The 18670-nt window shown below is 34.0% G+C and overlaps 1 protein-coding gene across 2 annotated transcripts in view; it reads left to right on the top strand.

Annotated features, from left to right (window-relative positions):
• The window catches only part of PAPSS1 (3'-phosphoadenosine 5'-phosphosulfate synthase 1), a 138387-nt gene that overhangs the window by 73787 nt on the left and 45930 nt on the right, over nucleotides 1-18670 (top strand). For both annotated transcript variants that reach the window (XM_074272379.1, XM_074272378.1), the window contains 3 exons: nucleotides 3060-3171; nucleotides 4674-4879; nucleotides 12320-12455. In XM_074272379.1, the coding sequence (XP_074128480.1) occupies nucleotides 3060-3171; nucleotides 4674-4879; nucleotides 12320-12455 (454 nt within the window). The remainder of the gene's footprint in view (nucleotides 1-3059; nucleotides 3172-4673; nucleotides 4880-12319; nucleotides 12456-18670) is intronic.

Here is an 18670-nt window from a genome sequence, read left to right as displayed (position 1 = left end):
AATTTTATAATTATAATTTTTTTTGACAGTACATATGCTTGGGTAATTTTTCTTTTTCTTTTTCTTTTTTTTCTTTTTTTTTTTTTTTTTTTTTTTTACAACATTATCCCTTGTATTTACTTTTCCAAATTTTCCCCTCCCTCCCTCTACTCCTTCCCCTAGATGACAGGCAATCCCATATATAATAAATGTGTTACAGTATAACCTAGATACAATATGTGTGTGTAAAACCAAATTTCTTGTTGCACAGTAAGAATTGGATTCCAGAGGTATGAGTAACCTGGGTAGAAAGACAATAGTGCAAACATTTTACACTCCTTTCCCAGTGTTCCTTCTCTGGGTGTAACTGTTTCTGTCCATCATTGATCAACTGGAACTGAATTGAATCTTCTCTATGTTGAAGATATCCACTTCAATTAGAATATATTTTCATACAGTATTCGTTGTTTAAGTGTATAATGATCTCCTGGTTCTGCTCATTTCACTCAGCATCAAATCATGTAAGTCTCTCCAAGCCTCTCTGTATTCATCCTGCTGGTCATTTCTTACAGAGCAATAATATTCCATAATATTCATATACCATAATTTACCTAATCATTCTCCAATTGATGGGCATCCATTCATTTTCCAGTTTCTAGCCACTACAAAAAGAGCTGCCACAAACATTTTGGCACATACAGGTCCTTTTTCCCTTCTTTAGTATTTCCTTGAGATATAAGCCCAGGAGTAGCACTGCTGGATCAAAGGGTATGCACAGTTTGATAACTTTTTGGGCATCGTTCCAAATTGCTCTCCAGAATGGCTGAATTCTTTCACCACTCCACCAACAATGCATCAGTGTCCCAGTTTTCCCACATTCCCTCCAACATTCATCATTATTTGTTCCTGTCATTTTAGCCAATCTGACAGGTGTGTAGTGGTATCTTAGAGTTGTCTTTGCAATTTCTTGTTTTGATATGGACAGTTTTACTGAAATGGATCTGTGAACTTAACTTAGAGTTGTCTTTGCAATTTCTTGTTTTGATATGGACAGTTTTACTGAAATGGATCTGTGAACTTAACTTATGTACATGTCCCATACCATAATGAATTATTACCAAATATCAATTTAGATTTTCTTTTGAAATCTTGAAATTGCCATAAGAGCATATCCATCTCTCATTCCTGACATTGTGACCAGTCTGTCCTCCTCTCTTAAGCCTAAATTTCTTTTGTAATATCTTTTTTTCTTGTGCTCATTTGTAGCTCCTTGTTCGTTATTCTATAGCTTGCTTACCTTCATCATATATCACTCTCTGTGTGGGACTCATTTTTAATTCTTTGGAGATTAGGGTTCCATGATTAAGAACAGTTAGATGATAAATAAAGTGTTAGATTTGGAGTTAGGAAGATTTTGGTTCCAAGCCTGCATAGATACTTACTCATTATGAGATCATGAAGTCATTTAACCTTTGTTTTTTCTTGGTTTCTTTTCCTGTAAAAGAGAAATAATACTAGTATCTACTTTACAATATTGTTATGAGACTCAAATGAGATAACATTGCCACTTTATGTGAATGCTAACTTTTGTGAGCTAACTATTTATTCAGCACCTGCTATGTGCTAGATGCTGTGATAAACATTTTTAGCAATACATTTTCTTTTTTATGCCTCTTTTGATGTTACTATCCCAAGGTCACTAAACAAGCACATTTCAATTAGTTCTCTCAAGTAATTTTTAATAAGTTTTATTTATTCATGGCAAATATCTTATTGAAGTAGAACTTTTAAGGTAGTATATTGTTCTGCAAAATCAAATATTTTTTATAATCAGTGAAGAGTATCACAGGGAGATCTTTTATTTTTGCCATCTTTTGTTCATTTACTTTATGGTAAAAACATGATCTCCTTGTGGAGTAATCCCCTGTCTATTCTCTTCTATGTCAAATAGCAATGCCAGATAAAAATATTTATGCTAATACTGTACTCGTTTTAGACATTGGTCTTCCAGAATGTTTTATTTAGTATTCCATCATTACCAAATGGAGATGCCAATGGGAGACTCAAATGGGCCAGTATGGTGCAGAGATGCACTAGGGTGAGAAGGCCCAGGTGTCGCAAGAAGTTCAGAATGAGAAGAGACAGAGTTTAAACTCAGTTCTTTTTGACTCCAAATCCATTCCCCTATACTATAAAGCTTTGACATTTTGAAGAGCTATATAAATAGAAGCTCTTCTCCTGCTGTATCTTACATCTCACCCCTGCTTTCTGATTGATAGTTGTTTTAAAACATTTATTGTTGCTTCACAATTGGCTGATTTCTGTTGTTATTTCAGCCATTCCTGCTGTTAGAAATATTAGAAATGGCACCTCCTAGTTCCATTCTTCTATTTCTTCATCTTCTCTCTACTTTTCTTAACTCTTCTTCTGAATTCTTTCTATTGCAACATTCTTTTTTTTTCCTCCTCCTTTTCTTCCTCCTTTTTTCAATGTTGCAGAGTTCTTTACAGATATTTTATTTGATCTCTCAACAATCTTTTGAGTTAAATGTTATTATGAGTAAACTAAGGGAGACAGATGAAGTGACTTGTCCAGAATCACATCGCTAATAAGTGTCTAAATTTGAACTCAGATCTTCCTGATTCTCAAGTCTATCACTCTTTGCACTGTATTTCCTGTCTTCATTTTTTACCATACATCTCAAAGAAGCTTGCTCTGCAGTCTGTATAATTAAGCCAACTATAACTTAGTAGCTCCCTAGTCTCTAACTGGAAATTTTTGTTCTTAGTGTGGCTTGCTAGATTATGGAAAAATTTAATATTCTTCCCTGAAAAATTGGTCTTAAGATCTTTTTGATAGAACACCCCCCCCCTCCAAAAAATAAAATACAGTTCTTAAATTTAGTTCATTGGTTTGCTTAGCACTGTGCTTAGCCCAGTACCTGGCATATAGTAGGTGCTTAATAAATGTTGGTCTAGTGATGGATTAATATGGTGCTCACTCTCTTTGTAATATGGCATTTGGTTACTTTCAGCAAATAATGGATATGTGTGACTTTGCTTTTTTTTTTCATCTTTTAGTTGGACATGCAATGGGTGCAGGTTTTGGCAGAAGGCTGGGCAACTCCGTTAAATGGTTTCATGAGAGAGAGGGAATACCTGCAGTGCCTTCATTTTGATTGTCTGCTGGATGGTGAGATATTTTACATTAAATAGGACATTTATTTAGAGATTTACTATTATTTTCTTAATGTTTTCTACCTCCAAAATATTCCTCATAGTATAAAAGATATTTCAATACTGAAATTTCTTGAGGCCACATTTTTTTAAGTTAGTTAAATTTTATTTTATTTTAAAATTGATTTCCAATTTTTTAAACTTAGTTTTTTCTTTAAGAAAAAAATTTTTGTTTTTTAGAAAAAAGGATGATGGAAGTAACTTGTTTTTCTTTTTGCCTTCCTTGATAAATGAATGTTATAAATTTTCAACTTAAAAGGGTTGCATCTTTGAATTAATAAACAGAAAGTAACCAGTGCATAAAAAGATTCACATATATAAAAGTTTCTCTATAACAATATTTGTAGGCTTTAGACATAGAAGAGACACAGAAATCACATGTAGTCTTACCCTCCCCCCCTTATTACTCTCCCCCCCTTACTTTACAGATGAATAGGTTGAATTTTAGGGTGCTTAAATGACAGTTTCTGGGAGAGCTGTGATTTGAACTTAGGTCCTGTGAGTCTAGGTTGGTGCATTTTTCTATCACATTATTCTTTGTTTCCCGGAAATAATTGTTGCCTTTTGATTTTTAGAGAAATATTGCTTCCAGAATATAACTTAACTTTACTTCATCACTTCTTCACTTCAGAAGTGATGAAAAATAGTTTCTTATAGTTTTATCTTTTATTTTACCAAACTAAAACAAAAAAGATGGATAATGAAAAGTTTGAAATTCTCCAGTCCTGTATTTGGAGGTCAAACTTTTTGTTTAGTTCTGATTTTTTTCTTCAGAAATAGATGGAATTCACCTATTTCATTGAATGTCCATCTTCTTCCCTGGAAGAAAATGCTCATTTTGGCTGGATAAGTTATTCCTGGCTACATACCAAGTTTCTTAGCCTTTTGGAATATCAGATTTCAGGTCCTTGTGTACTTCCAATATTTGTGGGTTTTGACAATCAAGCATTAATTTTGAGGCCTTTCCTAAAAGAAGTAGTCTGAGAGTAAGGAAGAGCTTAGATAGAAGCATGTGTCCTCTCTGCCATCTTGGCTCTGCCCCCTCCAGTAATTGTTTAATGAAGGTGAAGATGGTAAGTCAAGTATTGCAAATAACCTTCTCAACACACTCTGCACTTTATGCCTCTGTTGTATTTTCTCAGACTAGTTAAAATAATAGCTCTATAATGCATAGCATGAGTCAGTGCAGTTCATGGGTTAATGTAGAATCACTGCGTTGATTATATTTCATTTGGGCATTTTTCTAAAACAGAGGTGCTGGTTAGTAGTAGGTCTGCCTTCCCTGAAAGACTGATGCTTCTCTGTCTGCATCTTATATGTATTTTCTAAGTACCAGTGGAACATGTTTATAGACTTGAACCCTAAATGGTTTAACACAAAGAATACTCCTAAACTTTCAAGAGCCTGATAATGTGGAGCTTATGTATGCATGGTTTTTTTCCCCCCTTTGTCTTGTAGGAGGAGTAATTAATTTGTCAGTGCCTATTGTACTGTCAGCTACTCAAGAGGATAGAGAGAGACTGGATGGCTGTACAGCATTTGCCCTGATGTATGAAGGTCATCGAGTGGCCATCCTTCGAAATCCTGAGTTCTTTGAACACAGAAAAGAGGAACGCTGTGCTAGACAGTGGGGAACAACATGCAAGGAACACCCATACATCAAGGTTATATTAACTCTGTCCCCTCCAAGTATTTGCCCTTTCTGAGCTTATGTTTTATCATGATCATTTTGATCTCCCTATTGGCTGCAGCATGAGTTCAACTGGAATAAATCTTATCAGAATAATTTGAACCCTTTGTTTCTGCATAATAACTGGTCTAGGGGTTAGGAGAATGCCATGGAAATACTATATCTATATTTCAATAAGGAATTTGGTAGATTCTTTCACATTGTCATTGTGAACTGAATGAGGAAATGAGGCTAGATTTCTTACAAGCAAGACCTGAAATATTTGATATCTATCATGAAATAAGAAGTAAATTTAGACTGTATGGCTTTGAAAGAAAGATCCAGAACCAATAGGCTCTTTCAGGCCCTTTTTATGTCAAGATAATATACCCCATTCTACCCCTCTCTTTCCTTTTCTACCAATATACTTCTTTTTCTCACCTCTTAATTTTGTTGTTTTAGGTAATTATCCCTTCCTATTTAATTCACATCTGTGCCCTCTGTTTATATTTATTCCTTCTAACTTTCTTGATAGTAAGAAAGTTTTTAACAGTTACAAATATCATTTCCCCATTAAGAATACAAACAGTTGAACCTTACTGAATCCCTTTTGATTTTTTCTTTATCTTTTTATGCTTCTCTTGAAAGCCAGAATTTTTATTTATCTTTATTCTTTTCATCAGAAATTCTTGAAAGTTCTTTGTTTCACTGAATGTCCATTTCCCCTCAGAAGAATTGTACTCACTTTTGCTGCTTAGGTAGTTCTTAATCCTACTTCTTTTATCCTCAGTAATATGTTCCAAGCCCTCTGATTTTTTTAATGTAAAAATTGTTTAATCTGACGAGTCTGTGATGTTTCTTTTTTGTCTGCTTGCAATATTTTCCCGTGACCTGGGATCTCTGGAATTTTGCTATAATATTTCTGGGAGTTTTCATTTTGATATCTCTTTCAGAAGGCGATTAGTGAATTCTTTTATTTTCTATTGTATCTGGTTTAAGAATATCACCACAGTTTTTCTTGATAATTTCTTGAAAGATGATGCCTATGCTCTTTTTTTGATCATGGTTTTCAGAGAGTCCACTAATTCCTATATATTACCTCTCCTGGATCTATTTTCCAGATCACTTGTTTTTCTAATAAGATATTTCACATTGTCTTTGGTTTTTTTCATTATTTTGATCTTGTTTGATTATTTCTTGATGTCTCATAATTTTCTTCAGTAACCTTTTGTATCTTCTTTTCCATTTGGCCAATTCTACCTTTTAAGGAATTATTCTCTTCAGTGAATTTTTGTATATCTTTTTCCATTTAGAAAATTCAGCTTTTCAAGGTTTCAAGGGATTTTTTTTTTTTTTTTTTAGTATTATTTCCTTTAGCTTTTTTTTTTTTTTTTTTTTTTTTTTTGTGCTACCCTTACCAAACTGTCCACTCTTTTTTCATGATTTTTTGGCATCAGTTTTTCCTCTGCCTCTTTTATTCAATTTTAAAAATGCTTTCTGAGTTCTTCCATGTCCTGAGACCATTTTATATTCTCTTTTGAGACTTTGGATATAGCATTTTGATTTTGTTGCCTTTTTATGTTTGTGTTTTGATCTTTTTTGTCACTATAGTAAAGATATTTTTCTCCTCTTTCTTCACTTTTCTAACCTAGTTCTTGATTTTTAACTCTATGCTAAAGTAGAGCTCTATTTATAGAGGAGGGTGCTATCCCAAGTTTCAGGTGTTTTTTGCAGCTTTTCTTTGCTTTTTTTTTTTTTTTTAATAGATAATTCTGGGGACCTGTAAGTTTTCAATTGTTTTAAGGTGTTGTGAGGTGTGTTTACTCATTTTCTTGTCTGTGAGAGACAATGAGCACTCTTTTCAGACATGGAAGTGTGACCCAGGGTCTCAGTTCTTTTGTGGACTAAAGCTCTGGTGTACTAGTGGTTCTCCTTGCCCTGGAACTGAGACCCAGGACTGTAATTCAGATCCACATATGGGCAATGCAATAGAGTCTTATCTTCAGTATCAGCAAAGAGACCCCTGCGATCTCTTTCTGACCTTTTTACCCATCTCTGAGATGAGAGGTTTGAAAATTGCCACTGTTGCTGCTGCCATCGATTCAGTCACTCCCAAGATCTGTGTTTTGCTGGAATGTGTTGGACTGTGCTCCATCATCACTCTGGTTTAATAGACCTTTGCTGTCCACTTTATAAATTATCTTGGATTGGAACATTGTTTCATCCTGTCCTTTGTGGATTCTACAGCTTCATAAATTGGAGGTGTTTCATGGAGAGCTCAGAAGAGGCCCTATCTTTTCTCTGCCATCTTGGCCCCATTCCCCACTTTAATGTTATTGAAATGACTCTTATTCAGTTAATTAGATGAAGAATTTATTTTGCAGTCTTCTTTCTTCTTCTGGTTTATACTATTTTTCATAGATAAATTTTATTTGACTACTGTCTGAATTATTACAAATTAATTGGAGTCCAAATTAATTAAGTCTTTTTTTAGGGGAGAGTGGGGGAAGCATGCTGGATTTATCTTCTTCTCTCTCTCTCTCTCTCTCTTTTTTTTTTTTACATTAAAACATTTATGGGATAAAATAAGGATTTTTATTACTTAATATAATAAAAAAGATGATTTTACATGATACTATTAATCTGCTAACCAAACTTGCTGTTTCTTTCAAATATATAACAAAATTATCATATAAATTTCTTTTTTTTTCTGACATCCTCTCATTTCTCCTAGAGATGGCTGTCATCAGATATAAACAAACAAATAAATATTTACATAAAATTACTCTATACATACTTCTGTTTGTCTTTTTTCTCTGGATGCAGACAGTGTCTTTCTTCATATATCCTTTATAGTTAATTTGGAAATTTTTAAGTCAAAATAACTTATTCACTGAAAGTTATACTTAAAACAGTATTGCTGCTCTTTTTGCTCTTCATTATTTCATACAAATCTTTCTATTTTTTTCTAAGATCACTGAGCTCATTATTAATGAAGATATTACTTAATATTTATTAAGGAAATCTTAAAATTATGTTGTAGTAGAAGACCATTGTAGAATCAAATAACAGTTATAATAGTTAAAACTTTATATAGTGCTTTGAGGTTTATAAGACAAATTATCTCATACAAATTTCAACCTTACAACCTTTGGAACTAGGTGCCACTATTATTCTTGTTTTACAGGTAAAACTGAAACAAGCAGCAGAGAAATGACTCTCCTAAGCTCAAAAGGGGGGAACCTGCTCACCTTCCTCTGTTCTACCCTGCTGTCTCTGGAAGACTTAGAACTATATAATAATTGGAAATGATTGGTATTTAATTGAAAATGTCACACAAATTACAAGTATATGAGAGTGTCACCAAATAAGATTAGGATACACATTTCAATTTCCCCATCATAAGAAAGTATTTTAAAAAGTTGGAATTGAAATGTTTCCTGAATCCTTCCTTTCATGGAAATTGAATCTTGCTTTATTAGCTTAAGGCTTTATACTATTTCCTTTTCGGAAGCTTTGTCTGCCAAGATGGCACCATCCCACTGTCTGCTTTGGCTTGTCTACAGACTGCAGTAAATTTGGATGGAAAATTTAATTGTTTGTTTCCTGGCTTCACAGGAACACCCTATTTTCCTACTTCTGTCATAATGGATTAAGCAGTCTTTGTAATTATTCTTCTTTAGGGCAATGAAGCCATTGCTAGAGATTTCAGGAGGTACAAGGGGAGCATTACATTCCATACACTGCATACACATTACTTTTTAATTGTTCATCTTCTGGCAACACATCATTGTATCTAGGACAAGCTAATAAACCTAAATTATTAAATATAGTACAGTGTAAAGTCTTATTTCCCTGTTCTGATGTTACCAAATTTTCATTAACAAGCATCAAAGCAGTGTTGTGCTCTTTTTTACAATAAAAATTTTGATTTTGGCTAGATTTTTGTGGGTATGAGGCATTTTCTCCTTTTGAATTTTTTGCTCTTAACTATAGGTACTTGTGGTTGAAAATAATTCCGATTTTGTGATCCTTCTCCTTTGATGCCCAGCTATTTGTTGTGAATATTCTTCTCTTAGAAGGTGCTTTGTCATATACATGTAGCAGTCCACAATGATGTTGATTTTTTCCAGGTTGGACTTTTCCTGGATGTTCTCAAAGTCTGACAATTAAGAAAGCTGGGTTATTTCAGCTGGTTGGAGATCACTTTATAATGATCTCCCCTGTTGGTCATTATTGATGAAGGAGGCTATCTTTCATGACATTTATCTGATGTGCTATATATTAATGTCTTCTAGGTATCTTAGGTTTTTGTGTGTCATGGATTTTGTTAGAGAAAGAAAGAACAGTTTAGATGTGATAAATGTGGATATTAAGTGATTCACTTTTTGAAATATGCTTTTTTGAAAATTGTACCAAAGTTTGCCAGAGTTAAGGAACATCTTTGTTTTGTTAGTAGATATTTGCTTATCTAAACAGAATTACATCAGTAATGCAGTGGTATGGAACACACTTTTCTGATGTAAAGGTCTGTTTCTTGTCATGTTTTGGGGTGATCATGGTAGCTAGAGTTCCCCCTGCTTTCAGAAAGTCCTGTATTTGGATCAATTCCATGGAATATAAGAGAAGATAAGTAGGATTTATACAGTTGAGGTTTATCTTTTCTGTTAGGTGCTGAAACACTAGCCTTTTTTTAAAAATGTATTTTGAGGTTGTTTTCTTTTAAAAAGTTTTATTGTAGGCAGGTAGGAATTTTTTAATTCTTAAATTTAAAATACATGCTTTGATTATGGCTTTCAAATTTGCTTGTGTATTGTTTCAGCAATCAAAGCTTGTGATTGTTTTTCTAACTAGCTTCCTATATGATTAAGGTAGAAAATATCAGAAAGCAATAATTTTGCTAAATAGGAAGTAGGAACCATTTTACAAGTTTTTGTTTGTTTGTTTATATATATTACTCTGGGAAAATAGAAAGTGTATTGAACCCCAAAATCAAGAGACCTAGATTCTAGTCCTGTTTTTGTTACTGACAGTTTCTGTGAGCAAATCACTTTAATTTTTTGTGGCTTGATTTCCTCTTCTGTATATATGTAGTTTAAATTGTATGATTTTAAAATCTCCTTCCAGTTTTAAAGTTCTATTGGCCTACCTCTCCATTTAGCAAATAATTATTGAGCATTTATTGTGTATTCTATGCACAAAATTTTGTTAAGGCGTGGTAGGGGATACAAAGGTATGCTGTATGAGGCAGCTTCGTGTAGTAGAGAGGGCTTGCCCCTGAGTCAGGATGATCTGAATCAAAATGTGACCTCAGACACTTAACTATGTCATCCTGGGCAAGTCACTTCATCATACCACTGTACCATGTAGTATGTGCTTTCCCTTTCCGTAATTATCTATTTCAAGTTGAAGCCACTGCCATAGAAGAGGCAGGAGTGGGATGTCATTAGTACAGTTGGAGAGATTAGCCTTAAGACCAAGGGACATTTAGTTTATGAGGAAAAAGAGGAAAGATAAAGAAAGATGTAGAAAATTTTTAAGATAGAGAGGATGAAAGTTGAAATAGCTCCACCTGTATGCCTTGGAGCTCTGACATTATCTGAGAGGTAAGGAAGCAAGGATTTATATTAGGGGCCTCAAGGTTATGGGAAAAAGATTCCCCCCAATAATTATTGTGGATAAGTCAAGGTTGTTAAAAGAATTTTGAGAAGTAGTTATTAAGAAGAGAAAGATTACTAAGCTGCAGTAAGAACCCAATTGATGCTAAAAACACTGTTCTTTAATGAAGCTACCCATCATTTTCATGGCATTACAGTTTCCCTAAACACCCCAGATTGGGATTGAGAAAGAAGTTATTTTTGGGGAGGATCACCCAGAATTGAGGATTACTATCTCTTGTCAAATATTTTTTAACAAGAGCACTTTCTGCATATATTTATATAATCAAAGGAGTTTAGTGCTAGAAGGCACTAAATACTCAGCTGGCCTGCCACCCAATGTCATGCTTGAAGCAATTACACCATTCACATTTAGGATTCTTTCAGTCTTTGTTTGAATGCTCCAGAGACATGCCCTGAGGTCCCAGTTTAATGAGGTAACCACTTCCATTTTCAGATTGCTCTAATAGTTAATTTAAATTCTTTTGATATTGAACCCAAATCTGCTTCCCTTTAACCTATTGTTATTGTTATGAATCTATTATTTGTAGTTTAGTTATAATAACTTGTATTTATTTGAGATTTGTATATTGCTTTATATATGTTATCTCATTTGTTCTTTATATAACAACCCCATGAAATAGAAGCTGTTATCACCATTTTACATAGATGAGTAGGGGGCAGCTAGGTGGCGCAGTGAAGAGAGCACCAGCCTTGAATTCAGGAGGACCTGAGTTCAAATTTGGTCTCAGACATTTTCTAGCTGTGTAACGCTGGGCAAGTCACTTAACCCCAGCCTCAGGGGGGAAAAAAAAAAAAAAGACTACCAACAGATGAGTGAACTACGGAGGGAAGAGATTAAATGTAAATGATCACAACCAGGAAAGATCTGAAGTGGTATTTGAATTCAGGTCTTTCTGACTCATAAGTCCTCCACATTCTCTATAGTATTATCTAGCAGATATCTAAGACTACACAGTAAATATGATCTCTCTTCCACATGGAACTTCTTTCACTGATTATTTGTGATCACATCCCTCTCATAAGTTACCTTCACTTCTCTGGGATGGATGCCTTTAATTTATTTCTTTTCTGAGACTATTTTCCATTCACTTTCCCTGTTTTACTTGTGTTCATTTAATTTAAATTATAAATTAATTGAAGTGTTAGATGTAGGGGTTGTTTCCTTGTATTGATATCCTCCATTCCTGATATGTTGTAAGAGTTTAATAAATACTTGTTTGATTAAAGAAGTTGTTATATATATATATATATATGTGTGTATATGCAATTATGTATAATATATATATTATAATATATAATATAAAGGGAATATTTATATTATACAAATTTTAACATTCTGGTTTAATGTGAATGAAAACCTTTGTATGAGTTTTTCATAATTTATAAGAGGCAGCTAGGTGGCCCAGTGGGAAGACCAGTAGACCTGGAATCAGGAAGATCTAAGTTCAAACCTGGCCTTTAGGTATTTATTGCTTTATGATTCTGGACAAGTCATTTCATCTCTGTCTCCTTTTCTTCAGTGGTGAAATGGGAATAGTAACTGCACTTATCTAGAAGAATTGTTGTGAGAATCAAATGAAATAATATTTCTAAAGTGCTTAGCACAGTGCATCTCACATAATAGGTTCTGTGTTAAAAGCTTCCCTCTATTTCACCAAGAGAATTAAATTTGCTTATTGGGCTTTGTAGTTGTTTTTAAAGGGAATATTTTCTTGTTTTTTGTTTTTCAATTTTTCCCTTTTCCTTCCTGACAGATGGTGATGGAGCAAGGGGATTGGTTGGTAGGAGGAGATCTTCAAGTCTTAGACCGAATTTATTGGAATGACGGTCTTGACCAGTACCGCCTCACCCCTGCTGAGCTAAAACAAAAATTTAAAGAGATGAATGCTGGTAAGTCATTCACTTCATTTTCTAATCTGGTGTTATTAATGGATATTTCATATTATCAGTTCTTGATAATATGTTAGAATTACATATTACTAGTTAGTATTCTTGCTTGGGAGGAAGTGATAATTGCTGAAGTTCAGCTTAGATCCAGCTAAAAAATCCCTGTACAATGGCTCTCTCTTGCTTCTAGAAAAAAATGGAACCTCTTCTCTTTGGCATTTATATCCCATTATGATGTCACTTGCCTAACTTTTCCAAGAGTTTTACATATTACTCCTTTTTACACTTCCTTTTAAGCCAGATTAGTTCTCCTATTGATTCCATACCTGACTTTCTTTCTGACTTTGCATGGGTTGGCTCCTTCTTTCTTCCCCAGTGTATGATAGAGCCATTTCCACTCTCTGTCTTAAAATCTCTTACTTCTTTCAAGGTTCACTTTTTGCATGAGGCCTTTCCTGATCTTTATAAACTGTTTTTTAGAAGAGATTCGGTGTTGGAAATGTTTTTTCCTGGTATCATCATTAGATACTGAATGAGCTGCTTCAGGAAACCTCTTAAAAGCAATTTGAATATTAACAATCACTCCAAATTTGCTGAAATAATCATTGAGCTTTGTAATATAGCAAGTTCCTAGGGAATTTTCCAAACTTCTAATCTAGTCTTTATATATTGATTCTTTCTGGGGAATCCTTGTTTACTCAGATTGTTATTCCCTTGCATTTTCAGGATAATGCCCTCCATTCCATAAATTATTTTGTGTATTATTTTTATTTTTTAAAATATTACATTTGATTGCCACCCGACATGATGTCAGCTCTTTGAAATCAGAGGCCACTTTATTATTATTTTTTTTAATATCCTCATTTTGCAGCATAGTTCCTGAAATATAGCAGGCACTTAATAAAGACTTGTTAGTTGATTTTTCCCCTCTTACTTTTATCTAAAAATGACAGTTTAAAATAGAGGGACAAGAAAGATAATAATTATAGAAAAGAAATTTATACTAGAAAAAAGGCAGTACACACTAGAGACATTTTTGTATCTTCATTTTTTTTAGAATTTTTTTTTAGAATTGGTATACTATATGTGAAAAAATATTTCAGAAGCTGATCGACAAGTTATAAATACAAAACTTGTGCTTGAAAAGTAGCAACTTTAAGGCAAATTGAAAAAAAAAAACCATTAATAATCTAATGTACTGTTGGCTTAGGGGAGCGAGAACTGTACCTGGCACCCACAATAGTAAATGCTTACTTCTTCCCTTCCTTTTAATATCTGGTTGAATGAGTAGATGAAAATGTTTTGTATTCATCAAAATATCTGGTTTTAGCAAAGTGCCTTGTTTTGATAGTCAGGCAATTCAAAGTACATGCTATTTTTATAGGGACTGTTTTTGATGAGTGAGTAAAAGGTGAGGGAGAGTGACAGATACTGTTGGATCTCGTGCTTAAAAAATAAGGTCATGGCAGAATCACATTGCAGTGTGCAGCTGTGACTGATCAGACCATTTGGAATGCTCTATCACAGGTTGGGTACAAATAGTCCATATGAATGTTTGGGGTGGATTCTCTGTATTTGCTCATCTCATGTTTCTTTTGTGATACTTCAGTTCTGCTTTGCTCAGAAAGCAAAGCACTTCTCTGCTGAGGGCATACCTTGTGGTGAGTCCTGTTTCCCATATTATGTAAGTTTCAAAGTTGTTAAGAGCAATCTTGAGAGTGTCTTTGTATTACTTTTTCTGAACACCATGTGAGCTCTTACCTTGTGTGAGTTCTCCATAAAATAGTGCTTTAGACAAGCATATGGTTGCCATTTGGATAGTGTGACTAGCCCATCTGATTTGTGGTCTCTGCAGAAAGTTTGAAAGAGTTTTGTCAGTTTAGTTCAAGAAAGAACGTCAGCATCTGGAACCTTATCCTGCCAGGTGCTCTTCAGAATTTTTCCAAGACACTTCAAATGAAAGTGTTCCAGTTTATTGGAACTGTCTAGGTGTTGCAGACATACCACAGTGAGGCTAACAGCAGCTCTGTAGACCTTCAGTTTTGTAGACAGTCTATACCTCTTCTGTCCCACACTTGCTTTTGGAGCTTCTCAAACCCTGAGCTCCAGCTCTGGCATTGTGTATCATCCTCATTTTCAGGGTTTATATCCCTGGACAGTGTACTGCAAAGATAAGTGAACTTAGCCAGAGCCGTCTGAGCCTGTTTTAGCATTAAAGTCACCCAGAATTAGGCAAACTCTTGGTACAGTGATGAGGGTTTCCAGGTTTTCATAATATTTTTCTTTGACATCATTAGAGTTTGTTATGCTAGGAGCATAGGTAATGATAATGGTGGCATGCTGTTTTCTTGCAAGTGGCAATCACATCATTGTCAGCTTTGGGGAACTCTGAGAGCCCACTCCCTGTAACATTACAGTTAGCTTCAAAAGCTTCAAATCACAGGTAACTTGGGACCTAAGAATTTAAGTCACTTAGTATCTGTCATAGGCTGGTCTTAAATCTGCCTCTTCTTGATGTGAGGCTAGCCCTCTGCACATAACATTACTCTAACTCGGCTTGTCCCCAATGAATATTTTCTAAAAATGTGAAAAATACTTGAGTGCTTTAAAGATTTGATAAATTCATTCTCCCCATATCTAGAGACTTTGTTGGGGTCCTAAGTGTCACGGTTGTACAGGTAAGAGTGAAGCAGAAGGTTAAGGACAAATTAACTTGTATGTTGACATAGAAGAAGTTGAGTTATTTCCTGATAATGAAAAGCAAATTGGCCCCTGAGTGATTTGTTAGAGGACCTAGGAGAGAATTCTGCCTTCTCTCTACCCTTTATCTCCAACTTCTATGGAAGGTAGGGAAGAAGTAGTGGCAGGATCTTATTCCCCATTTTTAAGCACATATCGTGGTGTTTCTGTTGTATTTTTAAGGAACTGTCCCAATTTCTCTTAATTCTCCTACTTTCCCTCTGTTCTATTTATTTTGGTTATTATTATTATTATTATTATTATTATTATTATTATTATTATTATTATTAATTTTTTTTTTTTTGTATATTGTTGTTTATATGTTGACTCCTCAGGGGTATTAGGCTGTGAATTCCTTTTTCCTGTCTTTGTATTCTCAATGTTTAGCACAGGATCTGGCACATAGTAAATGCTTAAGCTTTACCACAATGCCTAACATGTGACAGGAATTTAGTAGAGTGTCAGACATTCTTAATAACTTAAGGGGGACAGGTAGGTAGCTCAGTGATTAGAGTGCTCAGCCTTAAGTCAGAAAGACTCATCTTCCTAAATTTAAATTTGGCCACAGACATTTACTAGTTGTGTGACCCTTTGGAAAGTAATTTAACCTCTTTTGACCTCATTTTCCTCATTTGTAAAATGAGCTGGACTAGGACATGGTAAACTATTCCAGTATCTTTGCCAAGAGAAACCCAAATGGTATCGCAAAGACTTGAACATGACTGAAAAAGATTGAACAATGATAACAGTTTGGGACATTGCTTGGCACATAGCATGCACTTAATTAATGTTTAATGACTAACTTGTTAAGTTCTTATTGATTAAAAAAATCCATGAATATCTTTTTAAAAAATATCACCTAAAATTCCCTTCCCCCATATCTCTCCCTCTTTCCCATCCCAGAAAGCCATCCTATATGACAAATAAATTTAAAAAAAAAAAAAAAAAAAAAAAAAGGAAACAATCAGCAAAACCAATTAATACATTGAGAAAATCTGGAAATATCTTCAACAATTCAACATTGATGAACCTTCTGTCTCTGAAAAGGAGTGGGGGGCTTGATTTAAGGTTTGAAATTTTTATTTGAATTCATTTTAGGATTGTGTGTTAATTGTTGGTAAGAGAGAACCTTAAACTTTGTTTATATATACATACATATATATGTATACACATCTTATATGTATTACATATATGTTTATGTGTGTGTGTGTGTGTATATATATATATATATATATATATATGTTTAAAGAAAGATAACCATTATAGAGAATGAAGTATCATTTAAATAAGAGAGATATGATAACCTTTGTATAAAGTAGTTAGGACCTAATGTCATTAGTCTAATGGAGCAAAGAGCCACAAAGTGTTGTTTTATTTGTTTTTTATATATTTCAGAACTTCTTTGTTGTTAGACCATTAAATAACAGACCCAAAGGGTTATGCTCTGGCATAAGCATTATGGTTTGTTTGTTTGCTTGCTCTGCTGGTAGGGAAGCAACAGACCACTGTTACAATCCAAGATGTACTACAGAAGCAGAGAACAGTGGATAGCTTCTAGCCAAAGTCTTTTTTTAAAAAAATTTTTCTTCTTCTTTATCCTAGAAGTAATTAATTCTTTTCTGTGAATGGTCTAAAATCATTTCCTGAATTCATCACCTTTGATGGTCTACAGAATATTTTGGCTCTGGGAAAATTAAGAATTCTTTTTTTTTTTTTTTTTTTTTTTTTTAGTGTTCCTATTAGAGAATGTGAGAAGTAGACTCTTTGAAGAGAGCTGGGTAATTGAATTAATCCATTGATAAATTAGTATATTGGAACAAGAGGAGTAGGTTTAAATGAGTTAAGTAAAATCCAGTCACTCCATGGTTATTGTAACATTAAACATTTTACATAAGAGAAACTGAAACTTGGAGAGTTTAAGTGACTTGACCAAATTCAGACAGTTATTAAGTATCTGAACTAGATTTCAAATTCAAGTTTCTCTTGCATTTCAAACTAGAATTCTTTCCAGTACCCTATGGTACTTCATTGTATTCTGTTCTTCATAGTAAGGGTTCTTAATCTGGTATCTGTGAACTTGGGGTATATTTTTGTTTGCAGTCTCATGACAACTGTATTTCAGAGTGTGTATGTGTGTGTATATATGTGTGTGCACCCTAGGTATAGGGTGAGTATTCCAAATAATGAGAACAAATGTTTTATGTGAAAGTTCAACTTCATGTGAGACATAGCCTTCACTATATATGTTATGATCTATATTATCTTACACATATGTAATATACACAAATGTGTTTTATATATGTACCCACACAGGCATATATGCTGGCTGGGAAGAAGCTTAAAGCACAGAAACATTAGGATCCTTAAATTCATTTATTAAGTGTGTAATATGTGAAAAGCACTGGTATTAGTTCTTTTTTTTTTTTTATTTTTTTAATTTTTTTTATTTTATTTTATAATTATAACATTTTTTGACAGTACATATGCATGGGTAATTTTTTACAACATTATCCCTTGCACTTACTTCTATTCAGATTTTTTCCCTTCCTCCCCCAACCCCCTCCCCCAGATGGCAAGCAGTCTTATATATGTTAAATATATTACAGTATAATTTAGATACAATATATGTGTGTAGAACCGAATTTTTTGTTGCACAGGAAGAATTGGATTCAGAAGGTAAAAATAACAGTTTACATTCATTTCCCAGTGTTCCTTTTCTGGATGTAGCTGGTTCTGTCCATCATTAATCAATTGGAATTGGATTAGTTCTTCTCTATGTTGAAGAAATCCACTTCCATCAGCATACATCCTCGTACAGTATCATTGTTGAAGTGTATAATGATCTTCTGGTTCTGCTCGTTTCACTCAGCATCAGTTGATGTAAGTCTCTCCAAGCCTCTCTGTATTTCTCCTGTTGGTCATTTCTTATAGAACAATAATATTCCATAACATTCATATACCATAGTTTACCCAACCATTCTCCAATTGATGGACATCCATTCATTTTCCAGCTTCTAGCCACTATGAAAAGGGCTGCCACAAACATTTTGGCACATACAGGACCCTTTCCCTTCTCTAGTAGTTCCTTGGGGTATAAGCCCAGTAGTAGTATGGCTGGGTCAAAGGGTATGCACATTTTGATAACTTTTTGGGCATAATTCCAGATTGCTCTCCAGAATGGTTGGATTCTTTCACAACTCCACCAACAATGCATCAGTGTCCCAGTTTTCCCACAGCCCCTCCAACATTCATCATTATTTGTTCCTGTCATCTTAGCCAATCTGACAGGTGTGTAATGATACCTCAGAGTTGTCTTAATTTGCATTTCTCTGATTAATAGTGATTTGGAACACTCATATGAGTGGAAATAGTTTTAATTTCATCATCTGAAAATTGTCTGTTCATATCCTTTGACCATTTATCAATTGGAGAATGGCTTGATTTCTTATAAATTAAAGTCAATTCTCTGTATATTTTGG

Source organism: Sminthopsis crassicaudata, chromosome 6 (genome assembly GCF_048593235.1).
Source record: "Sminthopsis crassicaudata isolate SCR6 chromosome 6, ASM4859323v1, whole genome shotgun sequence".
Taxonomy (NCBI): domain Eukaryota; kingdom Metazoa; phylum Chordata; class Mammalia; order Dasyuromorphia; family Dasyuridae; genus Sminthopsis; species Sminthopsis crassicaudata.
This window is presented reverse-complemented; position numbering and strand designations above follow the sequence as displayed.